At 44.8% G+C, this 14,927-nt stretch overlaps 1 protein-coding gene across 1 annotated transcript in view; it reads left to right on the top strand.

Annotated features, from left to right (window-relative positions):
- LOC110198059 (uncharacterized) overlaps positions 1–14,477 on the top strand; it is a 16,446-nt gene extending 1,969 nt beyond the window's left edge. Inside the window, 8 exon segments of the mRNA XM_078154620.1 lie at positions 1–1,707; positions 2,684–2,880; positions 3,054–3,166; positions 3,168–3,255; positions 3,542–3,615; positions 4,153–4,279; positions 5,412–5,513; positions 8,660–14,477. The exon segment at positions 1–1,707 is cut by the window's left edge and continues 1,969 nt beyond it. Coding sequence (XP_078010746.1) covers positions 3,146–3,166; positions 3,168–3,255; positions 3,542–3,615; positions 4,153–4,279; positions 5,412–5,513; positions 8,660–10,659 — 2,412 coding nt within the window. The 5' untranslated portion in view covers positions 1–1,707; positions 2,684–2,880; positions 3,054–3,145 and the 3' untranslated portion in view covers positions 10,660–14,477.
- The last annotated feature ends 450 nt before the right edge of the window (positions 14,478–14,927 follow it).

Here is a 14,927-nt window from a genome sequence, read left to right as displayed (position 1 = left end):
AGGGCCCTTGGAAGGTGGAGGAGCAATGATAAAAAGCGTGTCAGATTGCAGGAATTCAGAAGCCTCCTTCTGTATGTGTGCCATGCCCAGTGCTGGTGCTGGGCATGCAAAGGCAGGAGAAAGAGCCTTGACATGAGGGGAAACTGAGGCAGGAGGGAAGAAGGGGATTTGGGGACCTAAGGTGCCCAGAGCTGGCTAGCAGGAGTTGTGGACAGGAGTCACCCACAGTGAGAACATGCAGATGGGCTACCCTCTGCTCCAGAGGAGGGAGTCCTCCCAGGTGACCTCCAGGGAGTCCCCAAAGTATGTATAATAACAACAGACAATAGCTGGCATTTAAGTAGCTTTAAGGTTTGCAAAGCACTTCACAAATATTAATCTCATTTGAGCTTCATATCGATCCTGGGTCGGAGGTGTGATTGTTTTCCTCATTTTGCCGAGGAGTAAACAGAGAGAGGCAAAGGTAGAGTGACTCGCTCAAGGTCAGTTTGTAAGTGTCTGAGGTTGGATTTGAACTTCTGGCCTCCTGACTTCCAGGTCTGGTGCTCTCTCTACTGCGCCATCTAGCGGCAAAACGAGGAAAAACTCCGCCTCCTCACAGTGCGCAGACGCAAATCTCTTTTGAAAGGAAGGCCTCGGAGCCCCCTGGGAGATGGAGTCCCTTCGGAAGCGCGTGTGCGCAGTGCGAGCCGGCTGCGAGCCTTCCGGCCTCTGGACTCCATTTCCCAGAATGCCTTCGGAGGCCTTCGTTCTCCCAACCGGTCTCGTGCGGATATGAGGAGAGGACTCGTCATTCAGTGGCTCGGAGTCCCGCGAGGCTCCGACTTAACAGTCTCGGGCCCAGGTGTGGCGGAGCCCCGGGTGAGTGGAGGGAGGGAGAAAGAGTGCGCACGCGCCTCCTCCCGCCAGCCCCTTCCTCCCTCCCTCCAGGCCGGCAGCCCAGCTGGCAGACTGGTGAGTGGGGGGACTGGTGAGCTGGCGGGAGAGGGAAGGAATGCGCACGCGTTCCCCCCCCATGAGCGGGCAGAGCGGGGGAGATAGAATGCGCATGCGCGGAACTGATTTTTTTTTTTCTCCTCCCCCTCCCCCCCATTTGATTAAGTAGTGTGGTCATGCCTTTACTCTAGAAACTGTAATGGCTCCCTAGTACTCCAGGGATCAACTATAAGTGTCTGTTTGGGGCATTTAAAGTTCTGCACCTCCCTGACCCAACTTAGCTTAAGCAAACAGGGGGCACCACCATAGTGAACATAGCACCAGGCTCTGGATTCAAATCCAGCCACAATCACTTACTAACTGTGAGACCCTGGGCAACTCACGTCACTATGGTCTACCTTGGTTTCCTCATCTGTAAAATGGGGATAATAATAGCACCTGCCTCTCAGGGCTGTTGTGGGGACTGAATGAAGTACCGTTTATATTTTAGTGTATATATTAGGCACTTAATAAATGGTAACTATAATAATTATTATTATTATCATGATTACTATTACCACTTTTCCTCCCCCCCTTCTCTCCAGACACGGCAAAGTCCATCCAAAGGATGCCCCTTCCCTGTTGCCCCCGGGTCTGCCCTGCTTCATCTTCTGTATGGGAAGGGGGTCTCCCCCTTGCTTGAGACTGCCTTGGGCCAACACCCCGCCTCCAGCAGCCAGGACCCTGCCCAGAATGACCTTTGTAAATGCATGAAATCCCAAACCTAGCCAGGTGGGTGGGGGGGATGTGTTATGATTTGGGGTGCTGGGAACCCCAAAATGCAAGGGTACCGGGGGTCTGCCTCGAAAGAATTCGACCACTCAAGCCTTTCAGTCAAAGTACAGTTTACTGTATCCCCAGCAGGAGCAGCGAGAGTCTAAGAATCTGTGCAGTTTAACGGGGTTAAGATTCTCAGGTACAAGAAAAGGCAGTGAGGAGATCTGGGGGGGGATTAAGGAGTGGCGGGTAGCCTGGGGTGGGCCGGGTGCAGCGATGCAGGGAGTTCAGTGGTCGGAGAGCCACAGTGAAGGGGCAGTTAAAAGGATTGTTGAGTATGTCCTGGGCCGGGATGGGCCAGAGGCCTTAGGCAGAGGCGCCAGTGATCTGGGCAGCTGAAAACATATGGGAAAATTCAGGGTCCAGGTCCCATCACCCCGTCAGACGGACCCTGGCACCGCCCCCCTCCCCCGCCATCACCTTGTGTCAGTTTGGATTGTGTCTGTCACCACGGTGAGGCTGTCTCCTCCTGCTCCTAACCTAGGACATGGCACATAGTAGGTGCCTGCAGAGGGTGGCTGCTGGGGTGTCCCTTGTGGGGCCCCTGGGGCAGGCAGACCTGAAGGACTTAGCAGGAGGTGCCTTGGGTCCCCGGGCCAGGTCAGAGGGTCAGGCCTCGAGGTCCCCCCTTCTGTTTGGGTACAAGGGGGAGCTCTTTGCAAAGTTGATGTTTTTAAAGCAAAGTTTAGCTGTTCATTTTAAAAGAAATTAACGTTGGTTGAGTTTGTTTCTTTAGTGTCATGAGAAAAATAATGTCCTTGATTACTGAATACCTGGGGTAGGCCAGGGGTAAACTCCACCTTGCAAAACACTGGGGGAAGGCTGATCTCCACAACGTCCCCTCTTCATTCTTGTGGCCAAATGACCAGAGTTCTGCGGGAGGCCGACCCCTGCCTTCTGTCAGTTTCCCCAAGTTCTGTCTTTTCCTTAGATGTTTCTTGAATGAAAGACACTACCGACTTCACTCCATCCATATCCTGGGGCTGGAGGGTCTGGATTACAGTGTGTGCCTCCATCCTTGCTCTGGATAAGAGTGTCCAGGGACCCAGCTGGTGGTGCAGCGGACTGAGTGCTGGGACCTAAGTTCAAATCCAACCTCAAACTTATTAGCTGTGTGACCCTGAGCAGGTATCTTTACTTCTGCTTGCCTCAGTTTCCTCATCTGTAAAATGGGGATAGTAATAACACCCCTGTCTCCTAGGTTGGTTGTGAGGATAGAAGGAGGTGATGTTGGTAAATCACTTAGCCCAGTGCCTGGCACATAGTGGGGGTGTAGTAAACATTTCTTTTTGTTGTTACAGCCCCCAGGTGGGGACAGGGTTCTGAGGCCCAGAATGAAGTTAAGTGATCTTGCTTTTGACTGCCCGGTCTCTGACTTTATTGGAAAGAGACCATGAAGGATGCCTCCCCAGCCCCCCCTGAGGAGCAGCCTACTGCCTGAGCCCTCTCCCCAGAGCCTGGGGGCGGCCCCTGGCACCGAGGCCCAAAGGCTTGGGCAGAGAGGTGAGCCTCACAGAAGTATGGGGACTGGGGGTGGAGGGTGCCCAGGAAAACCACGCTTCACCCAGTCAGCAGGCTCTGTTAAGTGCCCCCTGTGTGCCAAGCCCTCCAGTGAAAGGGTTAAATGAAGAAGGCACATCCTGAGACACAGCTTTCTGCCCTCCTCTAGCAGGGGTCAGGAGCTCCAGAAGAGGAGGGAGGCCAAGGGGAGGGTGATCTTGAGGGTTGGCCTGGGTAGGGGGAGGCAGGGCTGGCCTTGTTACCCCACGACACCCTTCTCCTCCTCCAGCTCAGCCTCCAGACTCCGTGAGGATGAAGGATGAGGAAGGCCTGACTCCTGGGCCCCTCCAAGCCCGGTTTCAGGTGAGTTCCCACCATAGCATAGCGCCTCCTCTCAGAGGGCACCGAGGCTTTGGGATTCAGCACGTTGTAGGGGGTCCGTCGATGCCATAGTAACAACAGGGGGCAGAATGCACTCCAGGTCGCGGGGTCCAACGAGAGAAGGCAGGGGCCGTTAAACAGTACAGAATGGGGAGAATGCCCAGTGTGATGGGCCCTTTGTGGGGTACTGCCCCCCGAGTCAAGAGATCAGTCATGCCAAGCGATGCTAGCAAATTAAAAAGGAATATTTGGGGTTTGATCACTAACATGAGCTGTGTGGAGGCTGACTCCCCAGGGTGGCTCGGAGCACAAGGAGCGAAGGGACAACTTTGTCGGGGTTCATGGTGGAAGGAATTTGTTGGTGTGGACTTCCCAGAACCCCACACTTGGAGAGTTGGAGGCTGGGCTTGTGCCACTGAGGACACTGTCCACACGCTGCCGAGTCTGGCACTAGGTCAGGCCCCCATAGCGAAGCGGTCCCCGGCTCAGCAGGAGTGTGTCTGCTTGTGTTGGATGCAGGCATCCGTGACCTTCAGGGATGTGGCCGTGGACTTCACCGGGGAGGAGTGGAGATGCCTGGAGCCTGCCCAGAGGGCCCTGTACAGGGACGTGATGTTGGAGACATACGAGAACCTGGTCTTCCTGGGTAAGCGCATCTGTCCCTGGGGAGTCTCGGTGGGCTCCCTCATGCACGATCCCCCCTTCCTCACACATGGAGCCTTTGCTGATTCCCACAGCTGCTGATGGCCTGTAACAAACCCCAGCTCGAATGCGCATCGCCACATACAAAGAACCAGAAAAGATGATGGATGTGACACCCCAGCTGTCCGTTCTGTCCAGCCTGCCTTTCCTTTCCATAGAGAATCATTCCAGCACGTAACCCCCCAAGCTGTCCCGCCTGCCGTCTCCCTCTGTTCCCTTCTGGGTGTTTGTCCTTCCCATCCCCCCATGGCCTTCTTTTGCTCCTACTTTTTTTTCTTCTTCTATTGGCAGCCCTATCTCTCGCAACCCTTACTCTCACCTTCTCACCCCATTTTTTTTTTTTGCCTTGCAACAGACAGGTAAAACAATGTCCCACGTTGCCCATGTCCAAAAATCCCCTGTCATCCTGAGTCCAGAGGTGGTCACCGTGTTTCATCACTGGTCTTACAGAATCATTGGTGGTCATGGCGTCAGACACGGTTCTTCAGTCTTTCCCAGTGTTCTGTTATTGTAGACTGAAGCATTCTGCCGGTTCTGCTCACTTGCTTCTGTATCAGTTCACATAAGTCGCCCAGGATTCTTCTGAACCCGCCCCTTTGTTGGGTCATTTATCACAGTAGCTTTCTGGTTGGTTTCCTGACTCATCTTCCCCCCAGTTTAGTCCATCCTCCTCTGGGCCATCAAAGGGATCTTCCTCAAGTGCGGGTCTAGGGTCAGGAAGCTTAAGTGGCTTCCTATGGCCTCCAGGAGCAAAGGCGGCCTCCTCTGTGTAAAGCCCTCCATAACATGGCTCCTTCCTCACTTTCCGGTGACCCTGTGACCCTGGCCTTCAGGTGATGACATGCTTTTAGATGGACACACTATCTGCTTACCCCATGCAGATCTGGGATGGGCAGCATTGATGGACAACAGGTTGGGCCCAGAGTCATGACCCATGATGCCTTGGAATCCTGGAGGAGGATTCGGAGATCCTTTGTACGGCTCTCTCTGCTTCCTTAGCTGCCTGGTTTTCCACAAATAAAACTGAATTCTTGCCTCGCTTTCTGTCCCTACCACTTTGTCCTTTCTCTCTGTAGGTTTAAGTGTTCCCATTTCCAAACTGGACTTGATCTTCCTGTTGGAGAGAGGAGGAGCACTGTCAAGGCCCATGGGAAGAGTCCCCAGCGACTCCTGTCCAGGTGAGGACAGAGAATAGAGCCAGTGGGGGTCATTGGAAGTGGCCTCGCCCTGGTCGTTGCAGCACCTTTGCGATGGCGCTCCTAGACTCCAGGTGTGAACAGGCCGCAGCACAGAATGGCGCTTGCTTTTCCAAAAGATTGCCCCATTTCCTAGCTCTGGTAGTTGTGCAATCTCATGCCTTCTTATCAAGAGGTCTACTAGTATAGAACTTTATAACTCATTTTTTAAATTTTGGCTCTTAGAGATGTTTTCTTTTGAATTTTTACATTTATTAGAGAGTTTGAATAGTTTTTCTTGTGGCTTTTGATCATTTGTATTCCTTTTTGTTCAAAAAAATTGATATCTTTTTTAAAACTAATTTTTAAAATTGTTGTCACCTTCATTTTCACATATATCCCTTCCCCTTCTCCTTCCCCTACCCTGCTGCCTTGTAACAAAGAATTTTTTAAAAAATCCTTTCCAAAAAAACTAACCAATCCTTTAAGCAAGTCTACAAGTACGAGTAATGTTTGACATGCGCCTTCCACTTCTGCAAAAAAGTCTTTCCATACTTCTCCAACTTTATCATGCGCATCCTATCTTATGATGCAACAATAGTTGATTAGATTCAGATACTATTGATTTGTTAGCTGTTCTCCAATTAATGGACGTCTTCTTTGTTTCCAGTTTTTTTCTAGTATAGAAAATGCTGATATCAGTATTTTGGTGTTTGCGCCTTTCCTTCTTTCTTTAATCTCCTTGGGGTATATGTATAACAGTATGGGTCAAAGGGTATAGGCATTTTAGCCACCTTGGGGGAATAATTCCAAATAGTTGTCCAGGACGGTCAGACTGTTTCACAGCTCCACCAACAATGTATGTCTGTTTTGTCATTAGTAACCAAGAACATGACTAAAATGTCCCTGCCCTTTAAACCAGAAATGCCACTACTAGACATGTATCCCAAGGAGGTGAAAGGCAGAAAGCAAAATCCCGCATGTGTTTTTTTTTCATTGTTTCTCTTGAAATGGTCAACTTTTATTCCTTCAAATGAATTTGGTCATTATTTTATCTAGCTCAGGGGCAGCAAACTGTGAAGTCTGGATTTAGTCAAAGGGCTGCACCAGAGGACCGGGAGGGCCACGTGTGGCCTTCAGGCCACAGGCTCCCCACTTCTGAGCTAGCTCAATAAAAAAAATACCCTTGGTAGTTTTATTGGTATGGCATTAAATCTGTAAAGTGATTTACATAGTTTAGTCATTTTTATTATGTTGGCTTAGCCCAAACCTAAACAGTTAACATTGGTCGAATCATTTGAGATGTTGCTTTGTTATAAGGAATGTCATTCTTTATTTTGTTAATGTTTGGTAACTGCATTTATTTAAGTCTTGAGTGTGCCTTAATAAATTGACTCAGTCTTTTAAATTTCTTTTGTTTGGCACTTCCCTTTCAATTGTTTTCCCCTGAATTTTCCTGTTGCTACATAGAAATGCTGTTGGTTTTATGAGTTTCATTTGTAGTTACTACTTTAGTAAAGTTATTAATTGTCTGAATTAGTTTCTTTGCTGATTCTCTGAGTTTTTTAAAAGTAAGTCTTATTGTCAGTAAATAGGTATGTGTTTGTCTCTTCTTTGCTCATGTTTACGCCTTTTAATTTCTTTTCCTGGTCTCAATGATGTTGTTCCTATTTCTGGAACTATGTCAAATGACAGTGGGGGAAGAGGAAATCTCTGATATCCTCCTAATGAATTTTATTTATGCCAAAATTTTAAATATAATACTAGCAAAAATCAATATATGCAAGAATTACTCAGTATTACCAAGTTGGACTTTTTTTTTTTTAGCTAGGCAGTGGGGTTAAGTGACTTGCCCAGGGTCACACAGCTAGTACATGTTATGTGTCTGAGGCCGGATTTGAACTCAGGTCCTCCTGAATCCAGGGCCAGTGCTCTATCCACTGCACCACCTAGCTGCCCCCAAGTTGGACTTTTACTAGGGAAATAGGAATGGTTCCACATTAGGAAAACAATATGATTAATCTTTTAAAAACAGTGCCACCCAAAGCCATATGATTATGTCAACCCGTGTGAAAAACTCCTTTGATAAAGTACAATAATCATATATGCTAAAAATTCTATAAAGTTTAGGCTTACGTGGGCCATTTTGAATAAGATAAAAATAATATACATATACATAAAACCAGAAGCGAGGGATGGGAAAACACCAGCAGTATTCTGTCTTTTGTGAATCACGTGTTCTTATGTTTCTTGAGTACATTAAAAAATACCCACTCATCATAATTGGGAAAGCTACATTATTTTAGATATGTCAGAGAATAACAGAGTTGGAGGGGAGCTCAGGACCATCTATTTTAATGGATAGCTGATAGTAAAAGACTTCTATAACATAGGTGTCTTGTACTTGAACACTCCAATGAAGTCCATTCCACTTTTGAAAAGCTCTCATTGTTTGCAAGTTTTTCCTTAAATCAGGCCTAAATTTTCCTCTTTGTAACTTCTACCATTGCTCCCAAATCTGGCATTTGGAACCAGGCAGACCAAGTGTCATACCTCTTCTATGTGGGGAACCTTCAAATAATCAGAGCCAGATATCATGTCTTCCATAAGTCTTTTAAGACAGGTGGCATTACATAACAAAGATCTGGCTTCAGAATCTGAAGGATCTGAGTTCATATCCTGCCCCAATACATGCTGACTGTGTGACTCAGAGCAAATTGTTGAACATCTTAGTGTATCAGGCAGTTCTTTGACTGTAAGCTGCAGGAAAAAAAAGTGCTAGGAAGTTGTTCGCTGGGAGCCCCCTACGCCAGTGGAATCACAAGTCCGGTCACAAAAAGAGAAAGTCTTCTCCAGGCTAAACCTCCCCAGTTCCTTCTGTTGATCCTTCTGTGAGATGGCTCCAGGGCCCATGACTATACTGGCTGTGCTCCTGTGGACACTCGGGTACCCGAGAACTAAACAGAGTACACAATATGATCTCCCCCATTCTAGAGTCACTTCTTGAAGACACTGTTCCCCCTGGTCCAAGTTGAGCATCATTCTCTTTTATACAAGAGACAGAGACTAGAACGTCCTCTAAAAAGGATTCCTTTCCCTCGGCACAGCAAATGGTGGTGAGTGACAATGTTTTGTTTGTTTCTTTTCAGATTCCTTTATTGAAGAGGCCAGGTGTGAAAGAAAGGACTCAGGTCTGATACAAGGCATTTACACAGAAGCATCCAATAAAAAAAGACTGCCAAAGGGTAATCCTCAGCATTCCGAGAAGAAAGAAACCAGGAGACTTGAAGTTATTGTAGAGAAACAGAAGGATAAGCAGGAGAGACAATCCAAACCAGTAACAGCTACTCGTGGCAAAACTCCTAATAAAGTGTGCATTCTTCATTGTAATCCACCAGGGAGAAGTTTGCATTTGGGGTCAGGCTTTGTTGCACTAAGGAAAGGCATTATGGGGGACAGCCTCCATAAATATAAGAAGCTTGGAAAATGCGTCAAGGATTTTTCCAGCCCACTTACATGCAATACATTCTTCTTAGAGAAGAACCTCCATAAGTATACAAAGTACAAGAAGCCCTTTAGTTACCACTCAGATCTAATTAAATTTCATAAAATACATGCTGGAGAAAGACTATGTGAACACGCTGAGGATGGGACAACCTTTGGCAAAAGATCAAATCTTACTGAACATAAGATAATTCATACTAGAAAGAAATATCATAATTGTAATAAATATGGGAAAACTATTGGAACCTTGAATAAATGTAAGAGAATTCATACCAGAAGAAAGCACTTTGAATGTAATGAATGTGGCAAAGACTTTAATCTGGGGTCAAACCTTATTATACATCAGAGAACTCATACTGCAGAGAAACCCTTTAAATGTAATGAATGTGGGAAATCTTTCCATATAAGGGGAAGACTTAATAGACATAAGAGAATTCATAGTGGAGCGAAACCCTTTGAATGTACTGAGTGTGGAAAAGCCTTCAGCCAGAGGGGACACCTTACCAATCATCAAGGAATTCATAGTGGAGAGAAACGCTTTAAATGCAATCAGTGTGGGAAGAGCTTTAGCCAGAGGGGGCATCTCATTAATCATCAAGGAGTTCATACTGGAGAGAAGCCCTTTAAATGTAAAGAATGTGGGAAAGACTTCAGCCGAAGGGGAAACCTTATTGCTCATCAGAGAACTCATACTGGAGAGAAACCTTTTGTATGTAAGGAATGTGGGAAAGCTTTCAGTGAGAGGGGAAACCTCATTACCCATCAGAGAACTCATACTGGAGAGAAACCGTTTGAGTGTCGTGAATGCAGGAAAGCCTTCAAAGACAGGGGAAGCCTTAATAGACATCAGAGAACTCATACTGGAGAGAAACCCTTTGCATGTAATGAATGTGGGAAAACCTTCAGGCACAGGGGATCCCTTATCGATCATCAGAGGAATCATACTGGAGAGAAACCCTTTAAATGTTATGAATGTGGAAAAGCCTTTAGCCGGAGAGGAATCCTCATTCATCATCAAAGAACTCATACTGGAAAGAAGCCTTTCAAAGGCACTGAGTATGGGAAGACCTTCAGGAATAAGGGAAACCTTAGTAGACACCAGATAATCAATGCTGAAGAGAAACCCTTCGAATGTGATGAATGTGGGAAAGCCTTTAGCCAGAGGGGACTCCTCATTCATCATGAGAGAACTCACACTGGAGAGAAACCCTTTGAATGTAATGAATGTGAGAAAGCCTTCAGTAGCAGAGGAAGCCTTAACAGACATCTGAGAATTCATACTGGAGAGAAACCCTATGAATGTAATGAATGTGGCAAAGGTTTCAGCCAGAAGGGACACCTCATTTATCATCAAGGGATTCATACTGGAGATAAACCCTTTAAATGTAGTGAATGTGGAAAAGGCTTCAGTTGGAGAGCAAGCCTTATTACCCATCAGAGAACTCATACTGGAGAAAAACCCTTTGCATGTAATGAATGTGGGAAAGGCTTTGGGGAGAGGGGAAACCTTATTACCCATCAGAGAACTCATACTGGAGAGAAACCCTTTGAATGTAATGGATGTGGGAAAGCCTTCACCCAGAGGGCAAGCCTTATTACCCATCAGAAAACTCATACTGGAGAGAAACCCTTTAAATATAATTAAAATGGCCAAGCCTTTGATAAGAGTATAATACTCAAAAGCTATCAGGTAACTTATACTAAAGAGAAGCACTTTGAATATAATTAACATAGGAAACTTTATTAGGATACCCCTTGGAGGACATCAGTGAATACATGCTGAATTAAAAATCTTCTTCTGTAATGAATATAGGAAAGCTTTTTTTTTTCCTGGAAAATGCTCAAAAGACATATAAGAGTTCATATTGGATACGAGACCTTTGGATCTTATGAATGGGGGAAAGTCTTCTCCTGGAGGGGATACCTTATAACACCTTATTGAGCATCAGAAATACTTTCCATATAATCAATGTGGAAAAGGCTTCAGCATGATGTCAAAAATTATTACTCTCCAGAACTCATCCTGGAAAGGAACCCTTCGCATGTGATACATGTAGTAAGCTGTTCATCCAAGGAGCAAAACTCATTACCCATCAGAGAAGGCATACTGGGAAGAATCTCTTTTAATATAATGATTGAGAAAATTTTAAGACAGAGGAAGCACCTTATTAGACATCAGAAAATGTATAATGTAGTAAACTTTAAAATATAAAGAATATGAGAAAGCTTTCAGCTGGAGGGTACACCATCTTTTTAATGATTTTTTTTTTTGCTAGCTTTGGTTTTTCTGCATTTCCTAATGTGTCAGCTTCTTCTGGTCCCCTCCCAGAAAGCCATCCACTATACAAAAGAAAAAAATTATCCAGTAAAATGAAACAACACCCTGAAAAGTGTGACATTAAATGCAGTGTGGCACACTCATAGTCACCTGCCTCTGTAAAGAATCTGTTTCCTTCTTGTATTTCTTCTTCAAGATCAAGCATGGTCATAATTTCATAGCATTTAGTTTAGACTTCTGTTGTTCTTTTCATTTACATTATTGTGGTCACCAAATATGTTGTTTTCCTGGCTTACTTTAACTTTACTTTGCATCAGTTCATATGAATCTTCCCATGCTTCTTTGTATTTCTCATAGTCATCATTTCTTACAGCACCTTAAAATTCCATTACATTCATGAACCATAACCTGGTTAGCCATTCCCCCATCGATGGTTACCTGCATTGTTTCCAGTTGTTTGCTACCTTGAGAAGACACACCTTCCATCAGCAACTTATAGTAGAGAGAAGCCATTTTCTTTTAATGAACACAGGAAAGGTCTCAGCTGGAGAGGACTCCTTATTACCCATGAGAGAACTCTTACTGGTGTAAAATCAAAGCTTTGACCACAATGAGTGTGAAAGACCATTCAGTTAAAGTAGACTACTCAGAATCCATCAGATAATTCATACTAGGGAAGTGGAAGTGAATAAGCATTATTATTAAGCACCTGTTGTGTGCCAGCCAACACTGGCTGTGCTAAACACTTTTACAAATATCTCATTTGATTTAAATAGAAATCCTTTGAGTAGTGAATAAGAAAGGCTTCAGCCTTTCAGGACAAACTGCTGTTTATCAGACAATATGAGGTACTCTGTCAGCCACCACCACACCATCCATATGTGGTTATATCCATTGTTACAGCAAATAGAGAAGTTTTGAATGCTGTGGATAAGTTTCCCTACCTTGGCAGTATACTTTCTAGGGATGTATACATTGATAATGAGGTTGTTTGGGAGACTCTGAAGGAAAATATTAGACTGACTACCAAACTGAAGGCCTACAGAGCTGTTGTGCTGACCTTGTTGTTGTATGCCTGTGAAACTTGGACAGTATACCACACCACACCAGGAAACTAAGTCATTTCCATTGGAAATGTCTTAGGAAGATTCTGAAGATCACCTGGTCAGTGAGATACCAGACACTGAGGTCCTTTCTCAAACTAAACTGCCAAGCATTCAAACTCTACTTCAGCGAGCGCAACTCCTATGGGCTGGCCACGTTGTTCAAACATACGATTGCCAAAAAAGACTATATTATGGAGAACTTACACAGGGTAAGTGTTCATGTGGTGGTCAGAAGAAGAGACACAAGGATACTCTCAGGGTCTCTCTTAAGGACTTTGGAATTGATTGTGTGATATGGGAGACACTGGCACAGGACCACTCAGCATGGCGTGCCCACATCAGAGAAGGTGCTGTGCTCTGTGAGCAAAGGAGAATTGAGTAGCTCAGAAGAAACTCAAGATGAGCAAATTTAGAGAATCCACCCCAAATGTTTGCATGGACTGTTATGTCCAATCTGTGGTAGAACATTCTAAGCTCGTATTGGTCTAATCAGCCATGGAAGGACACACTGTAACTTGACTCTAGCATAGTAGGACACACTGTAACTTGACTCTAGCATAGTGATGTCACTTTGGTCCTCCTCAAGAATGAAGGTTGTTGACCTTCCTGGAGAGAAATCAGCCACCTTGGAGAGAAACATTTTGATTGTAATGAATGTGAGAAAGCCTTCACTGAGAGGGGATGCCTGAAAGATGCTTGAACAGTATCCGAGAACTCATACTGGAGTGAGATCCTTTGAAGGCAGTTCATGGGTACAAGCCTTTAGTGAGCACACGCTGTATTATACATAGAGAACATCTGTATCAATTCATTTTGACTGCAGTACCATCATCTAGAATAGGCATAACCAAGTGGATGCCTGTTGAATGGGGAACAAATTGGGATACATGAATATAATGGAATGTTTCTGTGCTGTAAGAAATGATGACTGAAGAATTCAAAGATATGTAGAAAGCCTGATGTGAACTGATACAAAGCAAACAGAACTAGAAACCCAACATACACAGGTAAATAGGAAGAACAGAAAAACCTAACTGAACGCTATCACGAACAAGATTTTTACTGAGCCAGTTTTTAACCTGATAATGCTCGGAGCCACACATAGCAGGCCTACAGTGGGAGTGCCAGTAATCAGGTAGATTTATTAATCAACTTCAGAGTGAAGAATGTTCTCACAGCTAAAGTACAAGCACAGGTTATATACTTAAATCACAGGTTGGGGTAGGGGGAAGGTGGATTACAAACAATCATTTGTAATCCACAAGAAACCCCCAAATCCCACAATACAATTCTGGAGTCAAGTCTTTGGGAGTCATGACCACCTCCCCCAGGGTTCAGAACTAGAGTTCTGTGATGGGAACAGGTTCTACGATCTTTGATTCGGTTCACTTATGATACACTGGCACCAGTTTGCCAGTGATTGTGAGCGTTGTCAAAGTTTGGTTATTTCAAGTTGCACTGTAAGCTTCTGACTCCTGAGCCAGAGAGGCAGCTCTTAAAAAACTAAATTATTAGTATATTCATCACACATGTCATATCAATTAATATAAAGATCCTAATTCCACACTATGGAATTATAGTCACCCAGCATAACTATGGAGAATGAGAAAAGCTATTGCCTTCCTTATTTGAGGCGGAATGTATTATGGATGTTTAACATTGAAATTACTAACAGAGTTGATACAACAAACAATAGTGGGATCATCTTGCTGAAGTATTCTTGTTTTTAGTGATGGAGCAGAAACCCAGCCAAGGTGAATTTGTTTTGCCTGTTTGTGACAAGGGAGGACTTTTATTTGCAGGGATGGGGGAAATGAATGGGTAGAGATAGTGACACAAAAAAGGAAGAAGCATCAATTAAATGTTTTTAAATGCTCTGAAGACAACAGAAGTTCAGAAAGGGGCTGAATCAGGGCAGTGACCGTATGATCGCATTGAATTTAATATATACTTTTTTTAAAAAACAAAAGCAGCTTAGTATAGAATGGAGATTCACAGTGTCATGTAGGGTCCTGTTTTTTGTATGTAAAATGTTCGTGTTGTTCTTTGTGAAGTTAATAATAAAACAAGAAAATTGAACTTTTTTTCCCTCTTCTTTTACCAAGGGATGAATCCCTGGGGAGGGAAGGGGGAGAGGATTTGGAAAGGAAAATGATGTAAAAATAAAATAGGTCAATGTTCACTTTTAAAAGCCTGTTTTAAAAGGACAGGTCAAACTTCTTTCCTTATTTGACGGGGTCACTGAAGTGGCAAATCAGGTAATACTGTAGCTTTGGGTTTTTGCTGTTGCGTGGTTCAGTCACGTTTGACACTTAGTGACCCCATGGGCCACACTGTCCATGAGGTTTTCTTGGCAAAGATGGTAGAGCGGTGTGCCATTTCCTTCTCCAGTGGATCTTTTCGTCAGGCAATCAGAGGTTTTGCCCCGGATCACAGAGCTAGGAAGTATCGGAGGCTGGACTTGAACTCAGGTCTTCCTGACTCCAGGCCACATCCTGAAGAACAAACAGCTTTCTTAGGCAGATTCCA

This window comes from Phascolarctos cinereus, unplaced genomic scaffold, assembly GCF_003287225.1.
Source record: "Phascolarctos cinereus isolate Bilbo 61053 unplaced genomic scaffold, phaCin_HiC Scaffold_5;HRSCAF=322, whole genome shotgun sequence".
Classification (NCBI taxonomy): domain Eukaryota; kingdom Metazoa; phylum Chordata; class Mammalia; order Diprotodontia; family Phascolarctidae; genus Phascolarctos; species Phascolarctos cinereus.
This window is presented reverse-complemented; position numbering and strand designations above follow the sequence as displayed.